Raw genomic sequence first — 21,390 nt, 5'->3', positions numbered from 1 at the left:
CACTTCAAAGGCCGCTATGGTTGACTCCAGCGTTAGATCCTGTTTTCTTTCTAATCAGCTGTTGACCGTGTGGGCATTATGTGCATCTGAAATTAGTTTACGAGATGTTGTTACAGAATGGTGGAAGAAGCAAATTGGGGCTTTGCTCCTGAGAAATGTTATGGAAGAAAATAAGCTTTGTAAAGCAAGCCTTAAATTAGTCCAACCTTTGATGACCTTCTCTTGAATAACCACCAGAATACTAGCATGAATAATGACACAGGGATGACAAAATCTATCTCTAACATATCTGTCCACCACAGTCTCCCAGCTATTTTACACATCACACCCAAATGAAGGTAGGCACAGTTCACGCAGACTTTATGTATTTATGCTTTCATGTTTGGACACCGTGAAAAGGGGGGGGGGGAAACTATTTCTTATCAAAAGAACCCACCCACTTCCAGCTCTCTCATCTAGAGTATCAAGCTACAAACCCTCTGTACGAGGAAACCTTGCTTACCAATCTTTGGTTTGGATGTCGCTGGGCAAAACCTCCAAATGGTACTATTCCAGGAAACACTTTAACAACCATTGTTTCAAAAACAAGATTTTTCCCCCTGTAGCTCTTTGTAAGGTTCACGTAAGCAGAGCAAGGGATGAAAGACAGACAAATGTGACAAGGCATGAACCTCCCCTGTTGAGTAATGAAATTAAATGACAGCTCTTGAGCGAGGAAGGATGCTGAGAGAGAGAGAGAGAGAGAGAGAGAGAGAGAGAGAGAGAGAGAGAGAGAGAGAGAGAGAGAGAGAGAGAGAGAGAGAGAGAGAGAGAGAGAGAGAGAGAGAGAGAGAGAGAGAGAGAGAGAGAGAGAGAGAGAGAGAGAGAGAGAGTGAGAGTGAGAGTGAGAGTGAGAGAGTGAGAGTGAGAGAGAGAGAGTGAGAGTGAGAGATTTTGTCCAGCAAGGAAATTGAAGCCATCACAAGCAAATTGAGTTCAGGTCCTTTTGGTGGGCAAGAGCAGACCAATCAATTTGGCCTACTACTCAGTGCCTGTCAGCCTCACAGAAGGACACCTTGGCATCCAATAATAAGAGCACAGTAAACAACTGAAGCCCTGGCTCAGTCAGTCTCAGCTAACAGCTAGCTATCCATAGTAATTTCTCCTCAGGGGAAACAAATATATGACAGTAGTGTCTGTCCTTCGCATATGAGCTGAAACATTTTTTTGCAGCAGTGTGTTTGTGTGGACACTGGGTAATGGCTGCCAAATTAAGGGTTGGACCAATTTCCTTAACTGCAGTGTCTGTTAATGGTTTGATTGAAGGGGATAATGTAACAATAATACAACATGACAAAACTGAATCTTTCATCTTAAGATTCCATCTTCATAGGGACACAATGAAAGTAAAGGAAAACAGTCTCTGTCAGTAAATAAGTCTTATCAAGTCTAGGTTGGAGCCACATTTTAATGAGCCTTATTTGGCCTTTCCTTTTTGCTAATCTTTGGACAGTGACACAACATTCTTGTTAATTATCTCGATTACACAGCAGGAACGCACTACATCACAGTTCTGAGGCAACATTCGACGAGGGGTGGAATCATACAACCCCAAAGGCCTAATTATCTCTGTTGGTTCCCAATTAATCCATTAAGTTGTTTTGGCTCAGCTGCAAGACCTGAGGCACCATTTTATATACCAATACATTGCACCATAACAGAGCCGAGTTACGTGAGCTTTTGTTTTGTAGCAATTGACTGTTAATACTGGAACACGTTGCCCTTTCTTTTACCTTCAAAGTGTCTTAACGGACACATAGTAGAATCCATGATGAGGTAAATTCATACCCTTTCCACACATCACTCGCAGTCAAATGATTAACATTTACAGTAATCCAGAGTAATCCACTCCCCAATTTAAGGACACTACAGTTCTTCAGAAAATGCCACTCCAGACGTTTTTACTCTCATTGTGGAAGCTAGTAACTTTATGGCCTCTCAGCCTTCCCGCCTCTACTGGCTTACTATGATGGAGTTGCCGGGCTTACCATATGTAAAACTGCACTGATGGTATTGATGACTTGCAAAGCAGTCAATAATCGTTTATGTGATAAGCCACCGGACTTGCGGGGGAGGCTGAGAAAAAGGCTTCAGGGCCAAGGCAGGTTATGAGATTCATGGTGATACAGACTGTAGACATTAAGTTTGTTTACACGCTGCCGGTGAGCCATTGGAGTCAGCTGTTGTGAATGATTGTTTGAATATTGCAGCTGTCTCTTTAAACTAATATTGTGGCTTTCATTCCATGCTTTTTTTCTTTCCTTGGTCCTGTCTGTCATCCCCATTTTCCTCACACCAATATTGTCTTTCTCCCCTTGCTGTTCTGTCATAAATTGGTAACAAGGGATAGTGAGAGGAAAAACCAATATACATCGCTTTTTTATATGACGGCAGTGCTGTGTCCCAGTTGGAATATTATTTGGCAGGTTGTAAGAGGGTCCCAAGTGAGCACATGCAAATTTACAAACACTTATATACCAGTTGTTCTGAGTCTCTGCCATTTAGTTTCCTTTTATATGGATAGGGAAAGGAGGTACCCATCTTTACGAAAACAGCTGAGCTTGTGTTACAGCTTATGTAACTCGCAGACATCCTTGTTTTTCTCTCTCTAGGGATTTTATTACTAGATGTGTAATAAGTTATTGCTCTAGGATATTCTTAAATAGCAAACATTTTTTTTGAGTGTATATCCATGACTTGGAAAGCATATCTTTGTACTAAACTGAACATTTTACTGAGAAGGAATGTCACCTTCATATTTTGTTAGTGTTTGACAAGCCTGCAGCTTAACCAGGAATGATGCATCTGACTTACCCTGATTGTAGGATTTCTTGGCATTAAATGACAGAGTGTTTAAATGGGTTCTTTTACTATGTAGTGCAGTTGAATATATGAATATCTGAGATCCATTCAAACTGTCACATTCACAAAAAAGCTATGCTAGCAATCTGATTTTTGATTTTAACTGTGGGATAAGTGCTGGAAGTTGCCTTTCCTTAGATTAACCATTATTCCACCACAGAGTTCTATTACACCTTCCCAAATCGTGTTATTTAAATTGACTTGGTCAGCTATTTCACTTGCAATAGGGGAAACCATGCTATTTTAAGATTGTGGCCCAGAGAAGGTCCACAGTTGGGTAGAAAATACCAATTTGCAATAACAGTTCAGAGCTAAATGTGACACTTTGCACAATACAGGGCCTTTATTGCATGCAGTATGCGGCACTGTCACATAGAAATACAATATGTTATGCTAATTAGCTACTCGATTATTTAAATTCCCCTAAAATGGCTTTATTTGAGGTTTTCTTGAGATGTTAATTATCAATTCTACAATTAGCTGTCCCTTTTCTGGCAGTGGGGAATTGCAACATTCAATAATCCTGTGTATAGCAGCAATAAAAGAGCAGAATGCAGGGCACACTTAGTTTTTCAGTCGTTACTTACTGTACTTGTTGCCTAATATTACTGAACCTGAACATTTATATTTGTGCAAATATATCTTAAATTATACATATGGAAAATCAAAAAGGTTAGCTCAGTTAAGGTAACATATAAAGTATATCAAATGTAAAGCAGTTTGTTTATTGAAGCATCAAGCAATGTATCCCCAATGATTAATCTAGGAAGTAGCTTTTGATATTTATTGAATTATTTACTTATTGTCTGTAATTTAAAACCTTTGTAGAGACAGACAAGCAACCCTTGCCTGTTCGGCTGACATGTTGACCACTGGGCAGAATGCCCTGAAGGCTGTTGAGTTGATGGCTTCTGAGAGGGAGCTGGAGGCTGCTTACAGATGATCTGTCATCCTCATTTACAAGCCTTACTGACACTGGGTATTACTGCAAATCTATGTTTGTCCCTACTGGCTTAAATCAAACTTACAGTACTGTGTTCTGTTCTTAGTTACACATTTATCCATGAAAGCCATGTTCAAGCTTACTCCTTAAACTCAAAACACATGCTCCTGCTTGTGCTGAAGGAGTTATATTGTTTAAAGTATTATCTGAACACTGAATTTGGACAATACAATATAGTACAAATCGGTGTGTGAGTTGCTTATTGAATTTATTCCTAACTGAAGAATGCTACAAACTAGAAAAGGCTTGAGAGATTTATTTGTACATCAATGGAGATGAGTTTAAAGAGAAGATGAGCAGTTAAATATAAAAATCTACCTGCACAACCAGACCTTTGGTATGAAAGGCTTGGCCGTCACAGGTAAGCCTTGCTCCTGCTGTGGGAAATCAGTACATCCTACCTCAGGCTGTTGGTGCACCATAAGTAGTTCGACTTCTGAAGCTGTGACTGAGCAGGTCACAAAAGCAGTACACGGAGGAAAGGGAAGGTGACCAAAGAAGAAAACAAAAGGAAAAGATGAATATGAACAGGAAGAACAAAGTAATAGCAGATACTGGGCAACAAAAAGAAACATTGTACATAAAGAAGGCAACACTGGCACATTTTTACTGATGTCACTGTCATTGACAAGTAAAAGATCAAGACATTTTTCATTGAGTCTATTTAAGTGTTAAGAGTTGTCCGTACATCACTGGAAGATAAGATGGAGTCAATTTTCTTCCCACTGTACATTATTTAAGAGGATCCTCCGGTGCTACTAGGACGGAAATGGTGGGGAGGCTTCAGTTGAACTGACAATAGAGACAGGGGTGATTCACTACAGTAGATTTTCAGAAAGCCTTCAATACTCTTCTGTGGCGAACTTGTCAGCATGAAAAATGTCAAAAATGTAAAGTCAATGGTTGAACCACGACGCAAGATCAGAGTTTAGTGATCAAACCAGTGATTTTAAACCAACCTACAAAAAGGAGCTGTGGTAAGGAATAGGGTGTCAAGTATAATTTTTGTTGTTTTGTTATTTCCAGTAATCCCAGTTGAACCTGTTATCAAGTTTCTGCTCAAACACATTAAGGATGCCCTATGTGTAGCCAACAACAGTCTCTAGTCTTATCTGACCTAGGATCAGTAGGGGTTCTATCAGAAGAATTGAGAAAAGTGATTAAGCCCTACTGTGCTAGCTTAATTTCTGCTATAGCTTTGCTTCTGACCTGACGTTGATAAGCCAGTCTCCTAGGAACAGCCATTGCATGTGCAGCAATTTTACTGAAGTGGGCAAAGTCAGACCTGCCGGTGAGGTGATGCCCATGGGCCCAGAGAGAATTTTTGTTGCAGTGCATACATCCATTACTAGAATAACAGCTTTAAAACAAAACAGTGAACACTAAAATGCAGGCATTACAGTCAAAAGGAGGTGATACACACTTTCAGCCTTTGAACTAGTAGCTTTCATTGATATGAATGGGCCACCATGTTCTATCCAATATTTTTATACATTCATGGGATCAGCTAAGAGAAAACTGCACTGTGTCATCCAGGAGAGCAGCCTATTTCCTCCTACTACTGCATTTATCCACACCCAGCAAGAGACAGTTTGGGATGCAAAGCCCATGCACCATATTATTTCAAACACACTGTACAAAGGCAAAAAGAGGATCATCACACCAACACGTCAATGCTTCTGTCGCTTTTCTCTAAAATATTCTAAAAACAGATCAGCATACTGCTATACACGGCCATAAATATTTTCAGTCATTCAAATATTTGTCTTAAGTTTTTGTTCATATTTCTCTTTATTGTGTTATGCCAACAGGTGTGGCTAGATCTGAGGAAAATAGACATTTGTTGAGAACAAAACAGTATAGTGAAGCTGTGGATATAAGGAACAGGTCAAATGTGTGAGAGGCCAATTCATCCAGTCTTATTTAACTCCTGCTGCATGTTCTTAAAGGCAAAAATAAAAGACAAATTTCAACAGTGCTGAAAATTGCCCCTCTGCAAGTGTACATGAACACCACGCAGTGTTAGTCTACATTTTGGATACATGGTTTCCCATCAGTGAAAAACAACAACAACAACACACACACACACACACACACACACACACACACACACACACAGAAAGAAAAGTGTTCATTTTTGGTCACGGTCTCCCAAAATGCAAACAGGCAGGTGATCACATACAAACAAAAACAAATTATGCACTGCAACACACTATCCACCACTATGCATTATGCTGGCACTTTGCTTTCACTAGAAACTGTTGGGGGGGAAATTGCTGGCTGCTTGGCAACAAAACAAATGGAAAAAGGTCTGGGTGATTCTTATTTTCCAGATGATTAGTTGCATCAGAAATAATTGTTGGTAAGATCATTGACCATAAAATTAATTATTAAGGTCTGAACTTAATTGTATTTCCCTCAATGCGACTGTCCTCTCAGAAAAAAAAAAGTTTTTTTTTTTATTTCCTGATGGGTGAAATGGCAAAACTGCAGGACTGTATACTTGATGTTTTACAACACTGAGGTAGTGTGCTATAATGAGGATTAGTATCAAGCAATTCAGGAATACTGTATATGAAATAGATTGATATGACTTATTATACATATACATTGTACATAATGTGGGAGGTTTTATGTATTTCAATTAGGAGTGTGTGTGTGTATAATACATGTATACTGTAATTGACAAGGCACTGAAACGTTTGCATATGGCTTAGTTGACTCTCGCTTAACTCTGAATGCAATTATGTAAATACATGATGAAACATGACACATCAGATTACTTCTTTTGTAGAATTTAGTTTTTCAGTATATTACATCAAAATATACACAAGCCTAAGTGTGTCTGTGTGTGTGTATGCCCATGTAACACCACGATGGCTGGCACTGTAAGTCCAAGGTGTCAATTGTGATATTTGGTGGCACTGTCAACACCTTGCCATGGTGCTTCAGCATCAAACATCACTACTGTTATCACTTTCCTCCCATTATCAAGTGGCATAAACATCTGCTGCTTTTGGAGGTGATTTAACAAAAATGGAGACAACAAAATGTCCTCCTCCTACATGACAATTAGATTCTGCTATTAGAAAGTAGTAGAGGTAGAAATGTCTTATTTGTGTGCTCCACAACTCTGCAAGGCTTGACAATTAATTGTAGACTGTAACTTAAGAAACGGGTTGCAGCAGTAACTATACATAGATTCTCTTTAAACTGTAGTATCAGATAATCAGTCATGCGTGACATTAGATTCTAGCACTTTGTAGCACTTAGTACATTTTCCAAGTTCTTCTGATGTGATTGTTATAATTAAGAAGCTTGTGAATATAACATGTGCCCATGTATATTGTGAACCTAGATGTATCAGATGAACTCCCTTAAAATACTGTATACTTCCCTTCCCTTAATACAATTAAAATTCATTGTGAACAGTAAGAAGTAAAGACAGAGTAGTGCATTTTTTAAACGGCTACTGTTAAGTGTATTGATATTTTTTTAGGACGGAAGTGATACAGTTACTTTTTCAGATCAACATTATTTCAAGCAGCTTTTGCATTAAAATAGCTTGTTTATTCATTTGTAATGCTCCACTGCCAATGCCCTGCACTTTTATGTGTGGATCAGTAGGCATCGAAAAGCAGTCATATGTGGTGCAAATGACACATAGCAATTACAATACATTCAATATATAGACAGGGCATTTCTTTTTGAGCCTATACTATACAATATAAGGAGGAATTATGTGGCTGTTATAAATATAAGAGTTAGATGATCTAAATATCTAAATATACATGTCTGTTCCGCAAACAAACCAAAATATTTGTTTGAATGCCATTTATCCAAAAAAAATCTAGATCACCAATTGCCAAAATCAACCAGACTTCCCTGCTTCATCGATTTACATTTGATCTCTTTTATAGCTGGATAATCATTGCTGTGTAAATAGCCATTATTTCCACAGGATAAACAGGGATACAACTAAACAAATGTGTGCTTCTGTACCTATTTGGTGTAATGGAATCACAAATAGGATTTCATGACAGCTAATAGGGTTGTAGGTTATTATCAATCATAGACGGTGATTATGCTTTTGTTTCATATAAATACAAATAAATGTGCAGCTTTTAATGCAATGTGAATGCATTTTATTTATTTTTGATTAGCTTTTAAAATTTCTAATTCATCGTATTACTGTGATAACACAGATGTGTGTCTCAGAAGCATTTGTAGCAAGTAAATAAAAAGCTAACATCCTCCATAGTGGTACAGAACAGTGACTTGAGTGTGCACTGTCTACAGCTGAGTGCAGCACAAAGATCACATGGACTGTAACTCATAAACACATCAAGCTTCCTCTTTCAGTGCTCAGGGCCTAGCCTGCTTCGCTCTGTAGTTAACTGTCTCTGAGTGTCAAATCCTTCATCCTGATGCAGGAGACACACTTAGAGAAGAATTGCTGTGTCTTTCATTTTATGGCTGTGGATGTCGGTGGAGGGTAGAACCCATGAGTGAGTCACTAGTGGTTAACTTTGTCGCTAATGCTCTGTGGCAGTTGCACAGGTTTCTGCAGCTCTGCTTAAGGCACAGGGGGAAGCTGGTTGAACTACTCCACTCTTACAGTTCTCAATCAGCCAAGTCAGGTTATTTAACAAGCAGAACAAAGTTAGAATGAACATGGAGATGTAGAGAGAGAGGGAGGTGTATATCATCAGAAAAGGTAACAGGTCACTGCAGGCAGGAGCGGGAAAGAGAGTAGATGAGCCTAAGATGTCCAATTCTAGCCCCAAGTGATGCTAGATGACATTAATTTGAAATGAAATTTCATCCTTCTGAAGAAGTCTGTTCTGGTAAATTATGCTTCTTCTAGTGATTTTTTTTATTCATGTTTTCATATATCTAACACTGTATATGTCCCCAATTGAAACCGGCCAAAGGGAACAGTAAAGATATGCCCATCTTTAGACGACCAATATATAACATTTAGACATATATGCATAGGCAATGTATTCCTTTCATGTTTTCAGCTGTAGGCTGCCTGTAGTGTCAGAGCTGGTTACCTCAACCACCACAGAGCCTGTTAGCTGCAGTTTAAATCTAACTTCAGATACTTAGACACTACAAAACTACTCTTAAGTCAACAGAGATAATCCTGCAAGGTCTGTTCCTTAAGATTTGTAGCCTATAAAAAAGAGAATGTATTTTTTGCATTAAAAGAGCCAATGCTACAGTACAATAGTCTAAAACCACTAGATATAGACCTTTTGAGTATTACATCTAACTGTAACCCTCCAGCATCTCAAATGTTCTAATATGGTTGTCTTTGTAGAAGAAATAAGATAATCTTGGTTAAGAAAAGTTGCTTTCAGCCAGTCAATCTCAGTGTTAGACCATCACTATGCTACAGTACATAGTGATGAAGTGAGGGAAATAAGCTCTTAACATCCTTCCTTGAATTTTAGCAATCTTGTAGTATAACATTAAATTTATAATCTGTAATGTTTTAATTATGTGAAATGCATAGAGCTTTCAATAAGGAGTTCAGTCTGTTGGATGGTGTTGACTTCTATTCTGTGTTGAATCGCTCACAGTGACGGTACTACAGAGAAGTATCACCCAGCTCTGCAGTTCATTTCAGTTCTACGGGCCATTTTAGCATCTTTCAGCTCATTGTCAGTCTCACCATTCTCATCACCCTCACAAAGTTCACGACTAGATAAGGGGAAAAAAGTGCTACAGTACCATAAAAAGAGGAAACAAATATTGTCTTATATGATAATGTATGGTCAGAAACATTCCAAATGTATGCTAATGCTGCTCTGCCAATTTATTTGCCATATGAATTTTATTAGATGATAATATGTCAGTGTTGGTTTTACAATATTGTGCGTTGTCATCCTGTGGCTACAAAAACAAAGACGGCAAGAAAAATGTTTTATGATCAAGTGTCAAAATGCTTTTAATTTATTTTACTGTGTTGCTTCACAACCATTGCCATTTAACTGTGATATATATGACATGATTACCACAAATTAGGCAAACACACAAATATATATTTAACAAGCAAAAACCAGTGGGGAGGGCTGCTCATGCTAATGTATGAAAGTAGGATGAGATGGAGGTAATTAGGGAGGTGGTGACAGATGAAAAGAAAACAAATTGGACTTTGAGGGCATCAGCAAGAGGGAACTTGTCTCAGCACCTGTCATCTGGGAAATATGACAGTGAGCTTGTGGGTCTGGCTACATACACATACCATATAACTAAACATAAATTTAGGCTTTTTTTATGAGAGAAATGTGCCATGTTTCTCATGTGGATTAGACGACAAATGGTTGGGGGATAAATAAATAAACACGCATGCTGTATAGTGCATCCATAAATCTGCAAGATCATTTAGCCAAGAAAGAGTCAAAATGATGGACTGTGCTGATAATCACATGCTAAGCAAGTGTTCTGTGAATGACTAACACAAAGTGCTCTACTGTTAGACATAACACACAGACACTACATGTCCACTCCTCCAAGCTTACAATTTAGGAAATGGGTCAGATGTGACTTAGATAGATTTATATATCTTTTTGTTAGTCTTTGAGTTTGTGTGTGTGTGTGTGTGTATTTGTGATAAACTGAAGCGCAAGGGAGTGACTGATCGAGCTTCGTTGTGGATGTGACAGAATGCAGATGTTTCTCAGGACTGCCTAGCTATGATTTAATGATGAAAAGCAGAAGGCGGCAGACTTAGCCCTCTGGAGAGGCAGCCAAAGCAGACTACGTCAATATTAGAGTCAAAATCAAAGACAGGAGAGATTGTGATTTATTTGTCACTTTTTATTTGAGTGTTGCTTACAGAATCAAGTTTGGGAACTCTTTTTATCTCGATGTCTTTCATCTTTTTTAAGCTGTTTGAAATGCTTGTTTTTGACTGTGTTTATGTCATCAAAATAGAGCCCTGCCTAACTGAGACTGTGATTCATTTTGTGGATGAGCCCAAAGGAAATCCAAATGTTATGCTGACAGGAGGTAGTGTCTATCAGCTGCTAATGTTTCACTTGATTTGATGTTTTATGGAATTTTACAGCTTGTCAGGATTGTGGAGGAACACTGTGGGGAAAAGAGTATGACACTGAAGTATACTTTCCAAACATACTGTAATAAAACACCAAAAAAGGAAATACATTATTCTATTAAAGGTTTAGTGACATCAGATAAGTCCCAGCTTTGTCATTTTGTTGATTCAGCAGTGTTGAAGTACAGTTACAGTAGTGCAGTGCAAAAGGGTAAGAAAAAAAAAGAATGACAAGGAATAGAAATACAAAATAAATCAAGAGTATGACTGAGGGAACAAAGACAATCACGTCTGTGGCCTTTTGTTAATATGAAATGCATTTTCCAAGGTGGCCAGCAGATGGCACAGCACCTTTGGTCTCCAAGGGAAGGAGAAAGAGTGAGAGATCAGGAAAAAGAGAGGAAGAGAAAGAATGACTTTTGTTTTCCTGGTTGAATGATCTCCCTCAGTGGTCTGATTGTGAGAATGGACTAGTGGGAAGTGTTCTCTCACGGCAGGTGTCAGGCTGCTGTTAGATAAGATTATTTGTGGGGGTGAGGAGGTTGCATTATTTTGTGCGTGCGTGTGTGTGCATGCACTTTCTGCTCAGTGTGTGCTAGTTCTCATTAAACGTTTGCTTGAAATGTCATCTTATATTGTCTTCATTTGGAACACAATGCAACACAGAAGTTGTTTTTGACTTGCACACTGTGCTCCATATGGTCACACTCAGGAGGAGAAAAAACGCAAAGCAGTACTAAAGCTTGTGCTCTAAGTCATAAGCCTCATCCCTATTTGTTTTCTGTCACATACAACCAAAGTTGTATCAGTTTTGTGCAACATTGTGTCTTTACTTTGCAGTAATTCTGTCTGATTGTGATTTTCAGCAGAAGTGGCACAAAGCAGTTTTGAAATATGTAATAACATGGTACTAGCAATCACTATATGATTTTGAGGGTTAATAACTACTCATTCTCTTACTTTTGTTGTCTGTTTGAATGATAGACTTTTAATGCAGATTATGCTTAAGAACTTAATACTCAATTTCAGTTTGAATCAGGTACTTGTTAGTCCTTGAAAATGAAAACTGAAGCTTTTAGGTCAATAAAGCTGATGCAGTTTGAATTAATTTATAATACTGCTACGATTTACTTTCACAACATTACGTAGAGCTAGACTTATCCTTAGGAGGCAAAAACTCTCCACTTTCATACTTTCCATTAATATGATTTGTATAAAGTTCTGGCTGTCATTTGCACGTTCCTGTCAGATTTTAATTTCAGTTTGCTTAACGTTATATCCTTTCTACGAAGACCCAAGGGCGAACATTATTCCTGATCATTTGCAGGCTTGCTGGAATGTAAACCTTCCAGCAGCAAAGTGCTGCTATTTGCTTTGTGTTTGTTAAAGTGAGTGTGTTTGGTCAGGCAAATTATAAAAACAAGCGGATAATAAGGGTTAGCAGGCGAGATAAGCCATAATATCTTGTAAACTGGCAGCAGGGATAGTTTAAGCCGGTCTTATGCTAATATTACTACAAGTGACTGTCAGCAACAGAGAAATACAAATATCCTCAAACATGCTTAAACCCACAAATAAACACACCACGGCAGACAACACACACGGAACATAGACAGACGCTGCATGTTATTTAAAACAGGATATTTTGATTAACATCTATCTATGCATATAGTATATTCTTACAGTAAACCTCTTCTGATCTAATCAAACAGAGCCCATGTTCACTGTCCTGAGTCAGATTTCATTTTACCCAGCAGTTTGACAACACGCATAACTGTAACCCAATCAACAATAAGCCAGTTCTCTATCTTAAAAGTCGAAATCAAAGCAAATTATATAAACTAAGAAATCATGCACACATAACTCATGCGCTCATACTTGTCTCCTATACTGTATGTGAAGGCAATTCTGCTGATATCTCATTGGTCATGTCATTAATTGAGAAATAGGATGGTCAGTTCATTTACTGCTTCAAGCAGCAGAAGCCATTTCTCTCCACTGTCCTGCTGCCTGCCGTGTTTCCTTTTGTTTTCATTCATTAATGCATCAGAGTATTCACATACACTTCTGAACATAATACTAATGTGCATGTACTCATCATGTACTGATTGCAAACCTTAAATGTCAGCCAGGCTCCAGTCAAGTTGTAAAAATTAATTACATTTCATTCATAGATTCACACTGTGTTAATTTTTCCCCCAATACAAAAGCTCATATAATATTAAGTTGTCATATAATCCTTTCATTATTGAATACATTTATCCAGGTTTTCTTATAATACATGAAATTTGACTTTAAATACTACTTCATTGACTTTGTGGCAGAATATGCAGTATATACCCAGTGGTAGAAAAGCTGCCACTATGAGTATTGCTAGCTTGACACTTTCAGAGCAGCCAACAAATAGATGGCTACCTCGCCTGAGGGCAATGTCTTTGGCATCAGCAGGAAGAAAAACTTAAGAAGCCACTGTTAATTAAATCCAGATACACCAAACATGTCAGATCTTTAAGGCTTGTCTTACTCCCCTGTTTCTCTGTGTTCAGTGTTTTTAAAGTGTTGCATGCCTCACCTTATGTGAAACTGATAGCACTGCATTGCCTAATCACTAAACTTTAGCTGCTACACAAACAAACAAAAGAAGGAAATTATTTTTTGTCCACTTTATGTCATCTCCACTGGAAATGCCATATCTGATCATCTGCCTCCTTCTTTAATTACTATCTGTGACATTTATCCCGATTCCTACTGCTTTAAAAGACCTTTACATTTAATTGTGCTTGATTCTGCACTTTCAGCAGTCATGCAAGACTTTAAATCCTCATTTAGATTATTGTCAATACGCACAAGATTTTGGGTGATTATTTCCGGTAATCAACAGAAAATGTCACAGATGTGTCAGTATTACACTGTGTGGTTTAGGCTATAGACAGATAAATATAATGTGTCTTCTGCAAACAGACACATGGAGCACTTTGTAGAATTGTGTCTTTCTTGTCAATTCATTCTCCTCTTTTGTCTCCTGAATAACATCAGTGTCACAGCTGTCTGTCAGTCAGTCTGTCTATCTGTCTGTCAGTCTGTCCATCGGTCTGTCTGTCTGTAAATCCGTCTGTCTGTCTATCATGCAAATTGAACTTCATGTATTTAAATCTGAAGCCAACATGTGCTCCACAGTCTCTAAGGTCTGCTATTCCCCCAACCCCCACCTCTCTCTCTCTCAACACCACCCATCCAACCCCCTTTTTTCTTTCTTTATTCCCTTTTTTGTTTAATTGAATGTTGCATGCTTTTGGAACAGTTCTAAAATATATAATGAGGTCATTTGCATTAGACTGCAGATTGGTTGACCTTTGCTTTTGCCAATAATTACTGTAAAACACGTCTCTGTCTGTCATCACCAAGGATGTGACAGGGACCTCTCTGTGCTCACGAAAGGTTAGCTGGAAGCTTGTGTCTGGACTTATGAAAAAGCCTGAGGAAAATGTCATTAGAGCAAGGGGAAAAGACACTCAGAATTAACAATTGGAAATTCAATCAGGAAGGCTTTAAGGCTGGTGTGTGAGCGCCCGTGTGTGTGTGTGTGTGTGTGTGTGTGTGTGTGTGTGTGTTTGTGTGTGCAATAGAAGGACTATAAGACATGTACCACACTTGTGGGTAAGAAATTCCTCTCCTTAATGAGAGTGCAGAATGTGGGAAGAAGGACACCCTGGGGGCGACTTCTGTTAACTCCGCAGGCCACTTTGACTTTGCCAACACCCAAACAAACTGACAACACAAACCAAATAATCAGTTTTGTAAATGTTCTTGCAGCAGGCCTCACAAACATGATAATACGCTGCCACCAACATATAGGAATTTCATGGCCTTCATTGCCTGACATTAATTGCACCATGTATTTATGAAAGGCTGACAAATTTTGCACTTTTCACCTTGCTGAATTTTTCTTACAGTGCATGATGTGCAATTTGCATGCTGTTATTGGTTGTCATTGTGCAGTGAAACGTGACTGTATTTACCATGTGTTAACTCCCCCTCCCTCAATAACTCGGCCCCAAGTCAAAATAGATCTTTTACTCTCCCATCATTCTCGGTATTCTGAAACTGGAAATAAACCTTACTATCCATCAGTGCCTTTTTCATTTAGATGTTTAACACATATTTCATAGTTTAGACAAAAATGCTAAGGCTGCTTATTTCACACTGTAGTACTGATCAGTACTCAGTGTGTCAAGTGCCATGCATGAGCTTGCTCAGCTCAGTTTAAAGTAATTGTATGAGAAGCAAAATTTTAAGGCGGCAGAGCAGAGCATTAACATCAGAGGCTCTGTTTTGTGCTCTTGGTTCTAGTCGCAGCGGCGCGTCACGTTTCACCTGCCGGATGGCTCCCAGGAGAGCTGCAGTGACAGCGGTCTGGGGGACCACGAGCCTGTAGGCAGTGGCTCCCTCCTCACACAACCTCTCCCTCTGGTGCAGGCGCAAGACGACTTCTATGAGCAGGCCTCCCCTGATAAGAGGACTGAAGCTGATGGCAACTCTGATCCCAACTCTGGTGAGTTTTAATATATTTCATGTTCTCTACATGCATGGTCCGTTTCTTTCTCTCTCTGTCTCTCTCCCTCTCTTTATACTTCCTTTTTGCAAACTATGTTTAAAGCGCCATTCAGAATAGTTTTAAATAACTGCAAAGTGTTCACTTTGGTCCAACTTAATGGATATAGTTTGAGCTGTAATATTGTCTTTTATGTCAAAAACAATATGACTTATTCAATTATCTGCTGATTGCATGAAAGACATTGAAATCAGAAGATGCTTTGTCTTAAAACAGCACTTTAAAGAAAGCAAAGAAACGTCACAGGTTTTACTTCGGGGAATGACTAAAACAGCTTGAAAAGAGATAATAAATAGTCTTGGAAAACAACGTCAATCTCTTTAAAGAACTCAATGTACCAAATATCATTTAATTTAGAGTCATTTGATTGCTCAAGTAGGTTTCTAGTGGAAACACGAGCAGGTCATTCATTTCTCAGTTAATCATCCAGACTTGTTCGTGCCTCCCAGGAGCAAACCTGGGCCTCCCATAGGCTCCTCACCTATTTGTGAAACTCATTTGATTTATTTAGAGATGATTTCCCCAGTTGGAAGTCTTGGTGCTCAGCTGATGATGTTAACTTCCCACTATTTCTGGTGGGAATGTACATCTCCGACCCAGTTTTCTCATTTTATCATTAAGAGGTGAAGCGTGCGCGAAGATCAAGCGCATCACCCCAAGGTCGATGCCAGCTTGCTGAGGGTGGAGCAGCCAGCACCACATAAATACAAGTGGAATTAATAAACTATGTGTGTGCGTATGATTTCATACAGACTTGAACTTAGCAGATGTACTCACAGTTGGCAGACACTCAACGAGTACCGTGTTGGCCTACTGACTAAGAATGCATGTCAACATCTTAACAAATGAATCCAGATGCACATGACCAAGCCACGTGCCATTGGAGTACATCTAACTTTCAACCAAATACACATTTAAGTCCACATGGAGTCTACAAGCAAGGAAAAACATCTGTACACTTCTCTATCTGCATGTTTGTCCATCTCCTGTTCTGTGGAAAGATCCTCAACTGTGTATATATGAAGTACATATATTAATATCTATTAATGCATCAATAAGTATTTCAAACAACAGTTAATTAAATTCACACACAACAACATTTATCCTTGCTCATATGTTCTGAAGCAAACATAATGGTGCCTGGATTGCAGTCACTTATGTCTTGTATGTATGGTTCAGTATTAGGGTAAAGTTTGTATAGCAACAAGTGATAGGGAAGTGATAGGGAAGAGTTTGGGAATAATGGACATCGATAGAAAGCCTGTATCTTCAGCACTAGAGACAGAGATTCATCTCACACTTTAAGTCAACACTGACTTTGTCAATGTTTAACCAAGATGATTAGCTTTCCCTTATCTTAACTAAGTGGTTTATTTGCTCGACCTTTACCAACCTTTATGCTTTACTTGCTAGAGGATACTGAAGGGAAAATATTCATATATAAATCCATCTTTAGCAGATGCCTACAGTACAATATGAACCTTCAATTGGCAGTGAACAATTAGAGGATATAGTCACTGTAAATTATATGTCATTATGTTGATATAAAACATAATGTGGGTAGTGGTACACTTCCTTCAAATCACAGTAGCTACACAGCTAGACACAGTTGATGATATTGCAATTTCATAAGCGTACAGGCAGGCGATTAAAGCCAACACAATTTAACAATTTTTCAATATATTAAAGCTGTAATTAAAATATCAGCAATTATTGGCCAACAGTGTTGATGTGCACCCTGCATTTCATGGCATGTCAGATGTTCATGCTATATTGACATATGTACATTAGTTATGCATGTCAGAAAAGAGCTAAGCTATAAATGTGATGAATAATAAAAGGCATGACCAACTGCATAAGCTAAATTAGAGTATTAAGAGGAAATGCTTTCTAGTATTTTACTGTAAAGCGAGAGTCTTGGATGGTCCAAATGCAGCTTACTTAAACTATAAAGCACCTGATGTGAAGCAAGTCTTTGCAAAGACGTCATACTTTGTTCTCATACGTACATGTGCAAGACATGTGCACATGGCTTTAAAACAGAACTGTTTACCTGTTTATCATCATGGTATAAGTTTTTCAATATACAGTATTGCCTCTTTTTGTCTTGCAGCAATGGCATTCTGTTTTGTAAGCACTGTTTGCCTGTCATTTAAAGTGATAACAGTGATCTTTGACTTGTTTCTCAGCAGGATAATGATTTTATGTCCAGTTGATGATAGATGTGTAACCTGCTGTTGGTACTCCCAAATATATGAACTCAGTGGTCCCAGGTTAAGTACTGTAGCTGTGAGTAAACTGCTGTCAGACTTAAAAAGACTCACACTTAGTTGTTGACAAAGGCAAGCAGGATCTAGAAGATATTTGACACTACTATGTTCTAACTTGAGGTGTGAAGCATCTTCTAACAGATATGAAAATTACTCCAATTCAGTTCAACATTTTGAATGAGGACCTGACAGTGGGTGGTCTTATAATGACAACATGTTGTTCAATGCCTGACAGTAATATTGCCTTTTTTCTGACGCAATAAGACTATTCAAAAGACCTTCTTAAAGAATAAAAAGACTAATAAATCAGAGATAAGTGATTTAATCACATTTTTATTAAGTCTGAACTCCACATTTCTGTGCCAGATATTGAAAAAAAATAGTTTCAGGGTTTTCAGTTTTCTTCTTTGTTTGCAAGTAGCAGTAGGATTCACATGGGAGACAGAATAAAATTTATTAAAATGAGTATTGGCAAATAGGCAATTACTGTTTAAGTTGTAATATTTACACAATCAAAATACTGGGGAATCCAAACAGAACACGCAAAACAAAAACACAAAATTGACTAGTTTAATAACAAACATTTACAATAATAAAGACTAAATTCAACTTTAGCAAGGTTTTTATGAGTCAATCGAGTCAATTGCATTGCATTTGATATTTTTCTGGACAAGTGCAGCATCTACATACTATGCCAGATTATACCATACAATAACACTGTCATGCCAAACAATTCCCCTCTGTGATTGGGGGTAAAATTTAATCTTCTAATAACTTTTGGATCTTGGCCTCTCATTTTCTGGTATTTTTAAAAAGTGAACTTACTAATTATCCTTTATGTAACACAGAAAAATGGTGAGTCTCATGCGTAGGTTGTAGCTTTCATCTGAACTAAGGAAACATACACAGTGTGGGAGTTGTGAATGCCTGATGTCTAACTGTCTTTTTTTATTTATAATGGAGTAAAACATAAAAAAGATGTTTGATTTTTCTTTATAACTTGAAAATATTGTCAGTATTACCACAATTGAAGAAAAAAAAAAAGTTTGAAAACAAAGACATGAAACTGGAGAAAATAACAATTACAGATGGGTGCTACTCATCCGTTTCAGTCAATCATGATAATCTTTGTGAAGAGAGAAAGTAAGTATAGTTTTAAGCAAGTAATATTTGGGTAAATGCTGTTGCTGATGCACTCACAAATGTATGTATAGTGTATGGTAAAAGCCTCTCAACATTACTGTAGCTGTCCATGGTGCTGAGAATACTGATCAATTGATTTTAAGTTAGTAGTTGCCTTTACCTCCCCATAAACCAGGTTTAAAATTACATAAATTAAAAAGCCTATTGTAATGATAATATATAATAATATACGTAGATGATACAATTAACACGGCTGGAATTACAGACATGAGTATTATGTAAAGCAGCCTAATTTACAGTGACATATCCCACCTAATGCATCTCACGTTTCTGATGTTACAAGTGTTATAAGGTAAACTCAGTGCTGCTCAACATTGCCCTTTAGTGCAAATCAAGACCTTCTGACAAACAAACCAACATTGTTGTATTCAACCTAATTTGGTAACTGAGGATTCACTAGAAAAATATCTAGTCTGCATAAACATACAGGCATGAGATAAAGAAAAATATATAGAAAACAGATGATCAGGAGAAGTGACATTGTAGCCAGATGATATTAATATACAATACTATAATATTAGAGGTATAGGAAGAGGTAAGAAAAATATCTTTCAATCCCACTTCAAAGAAGCCCTGACAAATAACAACATAACAAAAGATAGATGATGTTGCCAAAACGTACATTTCTCTTCATCATACTGCTCACAGTCATCATTGTGAAAGCTATGCTGGATATAATTGCTGTCTGGGTGATGAAAAAAAAGAAATATATATAAAAAAAACCTCATATGATTGCTGGATCAAAAAGATGAACTACAGGGAAGAAGCAGGCAGACAAAGAATCTTCACACTGCATTAGTAGCTTCTAATAAATTCAATGAATGACATGAATGTTTTTTGTTTGTTTGTTTCTTATGTCTTATGTATCAGGCAATTTTTATATTTAAAGATCACTACGGTTGCACTGGTCAGCACTGGTATTCACAAGGAGCATCAGTGGTAATGATAGAAGTATAGGTTTAATTAGCCTTAATATGTATAGTATATAAACAAACTAAATTACAAAATAATAAATCAAGAGTTTAATTAGTGTATGTAAAATCAGCAGCTATGTTTTTGACCTTTATTTAACACGAAATAATCAAATGAAAATGAAATACAGTGTTAATAAGTGTCATTAGTTCTAGATAGTTAGAGATATGAGGACAGTTTGATAATACTCATAAAAGCCAATGCACATGATTAATGATAACAACTTGTTTCTATGTGAACATTAATGTATGTATTGTTAAACTGTTGCCTGTCAGAAGAAAAAAAAAGGAATGTTTTCCATCTTTAATGAGATGGTAGAACATGCTTTTTAATCTACAGTCATCTCTAAGTGTACTTTGTACTTTTTCATGCTTTGGAGTTGCAGTTGTAGCGCTCTTTGGAAAGGCAAGTTTGTAAGAAAGGTTTCAGGATCAATTTAACCTAAAGGTTCTTTTAGGTAACAAGCCCACGTCCATCTCTAAAATGTTCTTGCTTGATCATAGATTGCTTTTACTTCCACTTGTGCTTTACTGAGTACAAATGCCAAAATATTGAGTTGAAATTGAAATTTCTATCTCTATTTGGTCATACTATTAAAAGACAAATCAAATGATAAAGTATTCTAAATGGCTTCCCAGACCACATGGAACAGCATGTCCCTTTGCAATTACAGAGTAAAGTCATTCAATGCAGTTTCTCCAGGACGAAAAGAAACACATAATGAAACAAATAAACAACCAAGTCACATATTCACCAAATAAATGCATATTTGATGTGCAACATAATTCTGTAAATCAGTTACATTTCTGAAAAGAAAAAAAAAAATAAATTGCTGGGATGTTGAGGTCTGTCAGATTGGTTGTGCATAGATGAGAGTCCTCCCTACAAAAGCACTGAAATACATGACGTGAGAGTGCCCAGAATAAACAGAGAAGCGAGAATGGTGAGATAGAGAAGCTGTTTAGTTATTAAACATTTAAAACAACCATTATTGACTAAAGTGCTATATATAAATGATTTAAAAACATTGCAGACAAGAAACACAGAGCAGTAAGACAAAAAGATCACTTGCACAATCACGCCTTCATAACACACACACAGAGTGAGAGTGAGAGAGAGAAAGTCAAAGGCCAATTGAAATTGGCTGTGAGATGAAATTTGAATGAGTCGTTGGAATGCGTTGAACTGATATAATGAGAGAGGCTGTTTTTCCTGTCTAGTAACAACCCTTAAGCTTCAGTCTAGACTATCAAACATCTAAGTGCCTCATGTCTGATGACCTAGAGTTCTACAGGCCAAACAAACAGGAATAATCAGTCAACCTTCTTCACAACAACATCATTCTGAATTTCTGAATTGTCCA

At 37.6% G+C, this 21,390-nt stretch overlaps 1 protein-coding gene across 2 annotated transcripts in view; it reads left to right on the top strand.

The window, feature by feature from the left end:
• Positions 1-21,390, top strand: part of LOC128357413 (protocadherin-9) — a 202,719-nt gene that overhangs the window by 126,480 nt on the left and 54,849 nt on the right. For both annotated transcript variants that reach the window (XM_053317762.1, XM_053317770.1), the window contains one exon: positions 15,321-15,522. In XM_053317762.1, the coding sequence (XP_053173737.1) occupies positions 15,321-15,522 (202 nt within the window). The remainder of the gene's footprint in view (positions 1-15,320; positions 15,523-21,390) is intronic.

This window comes from Scomber japonicus, chromosome 1 (assembly GCF_027409825.1).
Source record: "Scomber japonicus isolate fScoJap1 chromosome 1, fScoJap1.pri, whole genome shotgun sequence".
NCBI lineage: Eukaryota > Metazoa > Chordata > Actinopteri > Scombriformes > Scombridae > Scomber > Scomber japonicus.
This window is presented reverse-complemented; position numbering and strand designations above follow the sequence as displayed.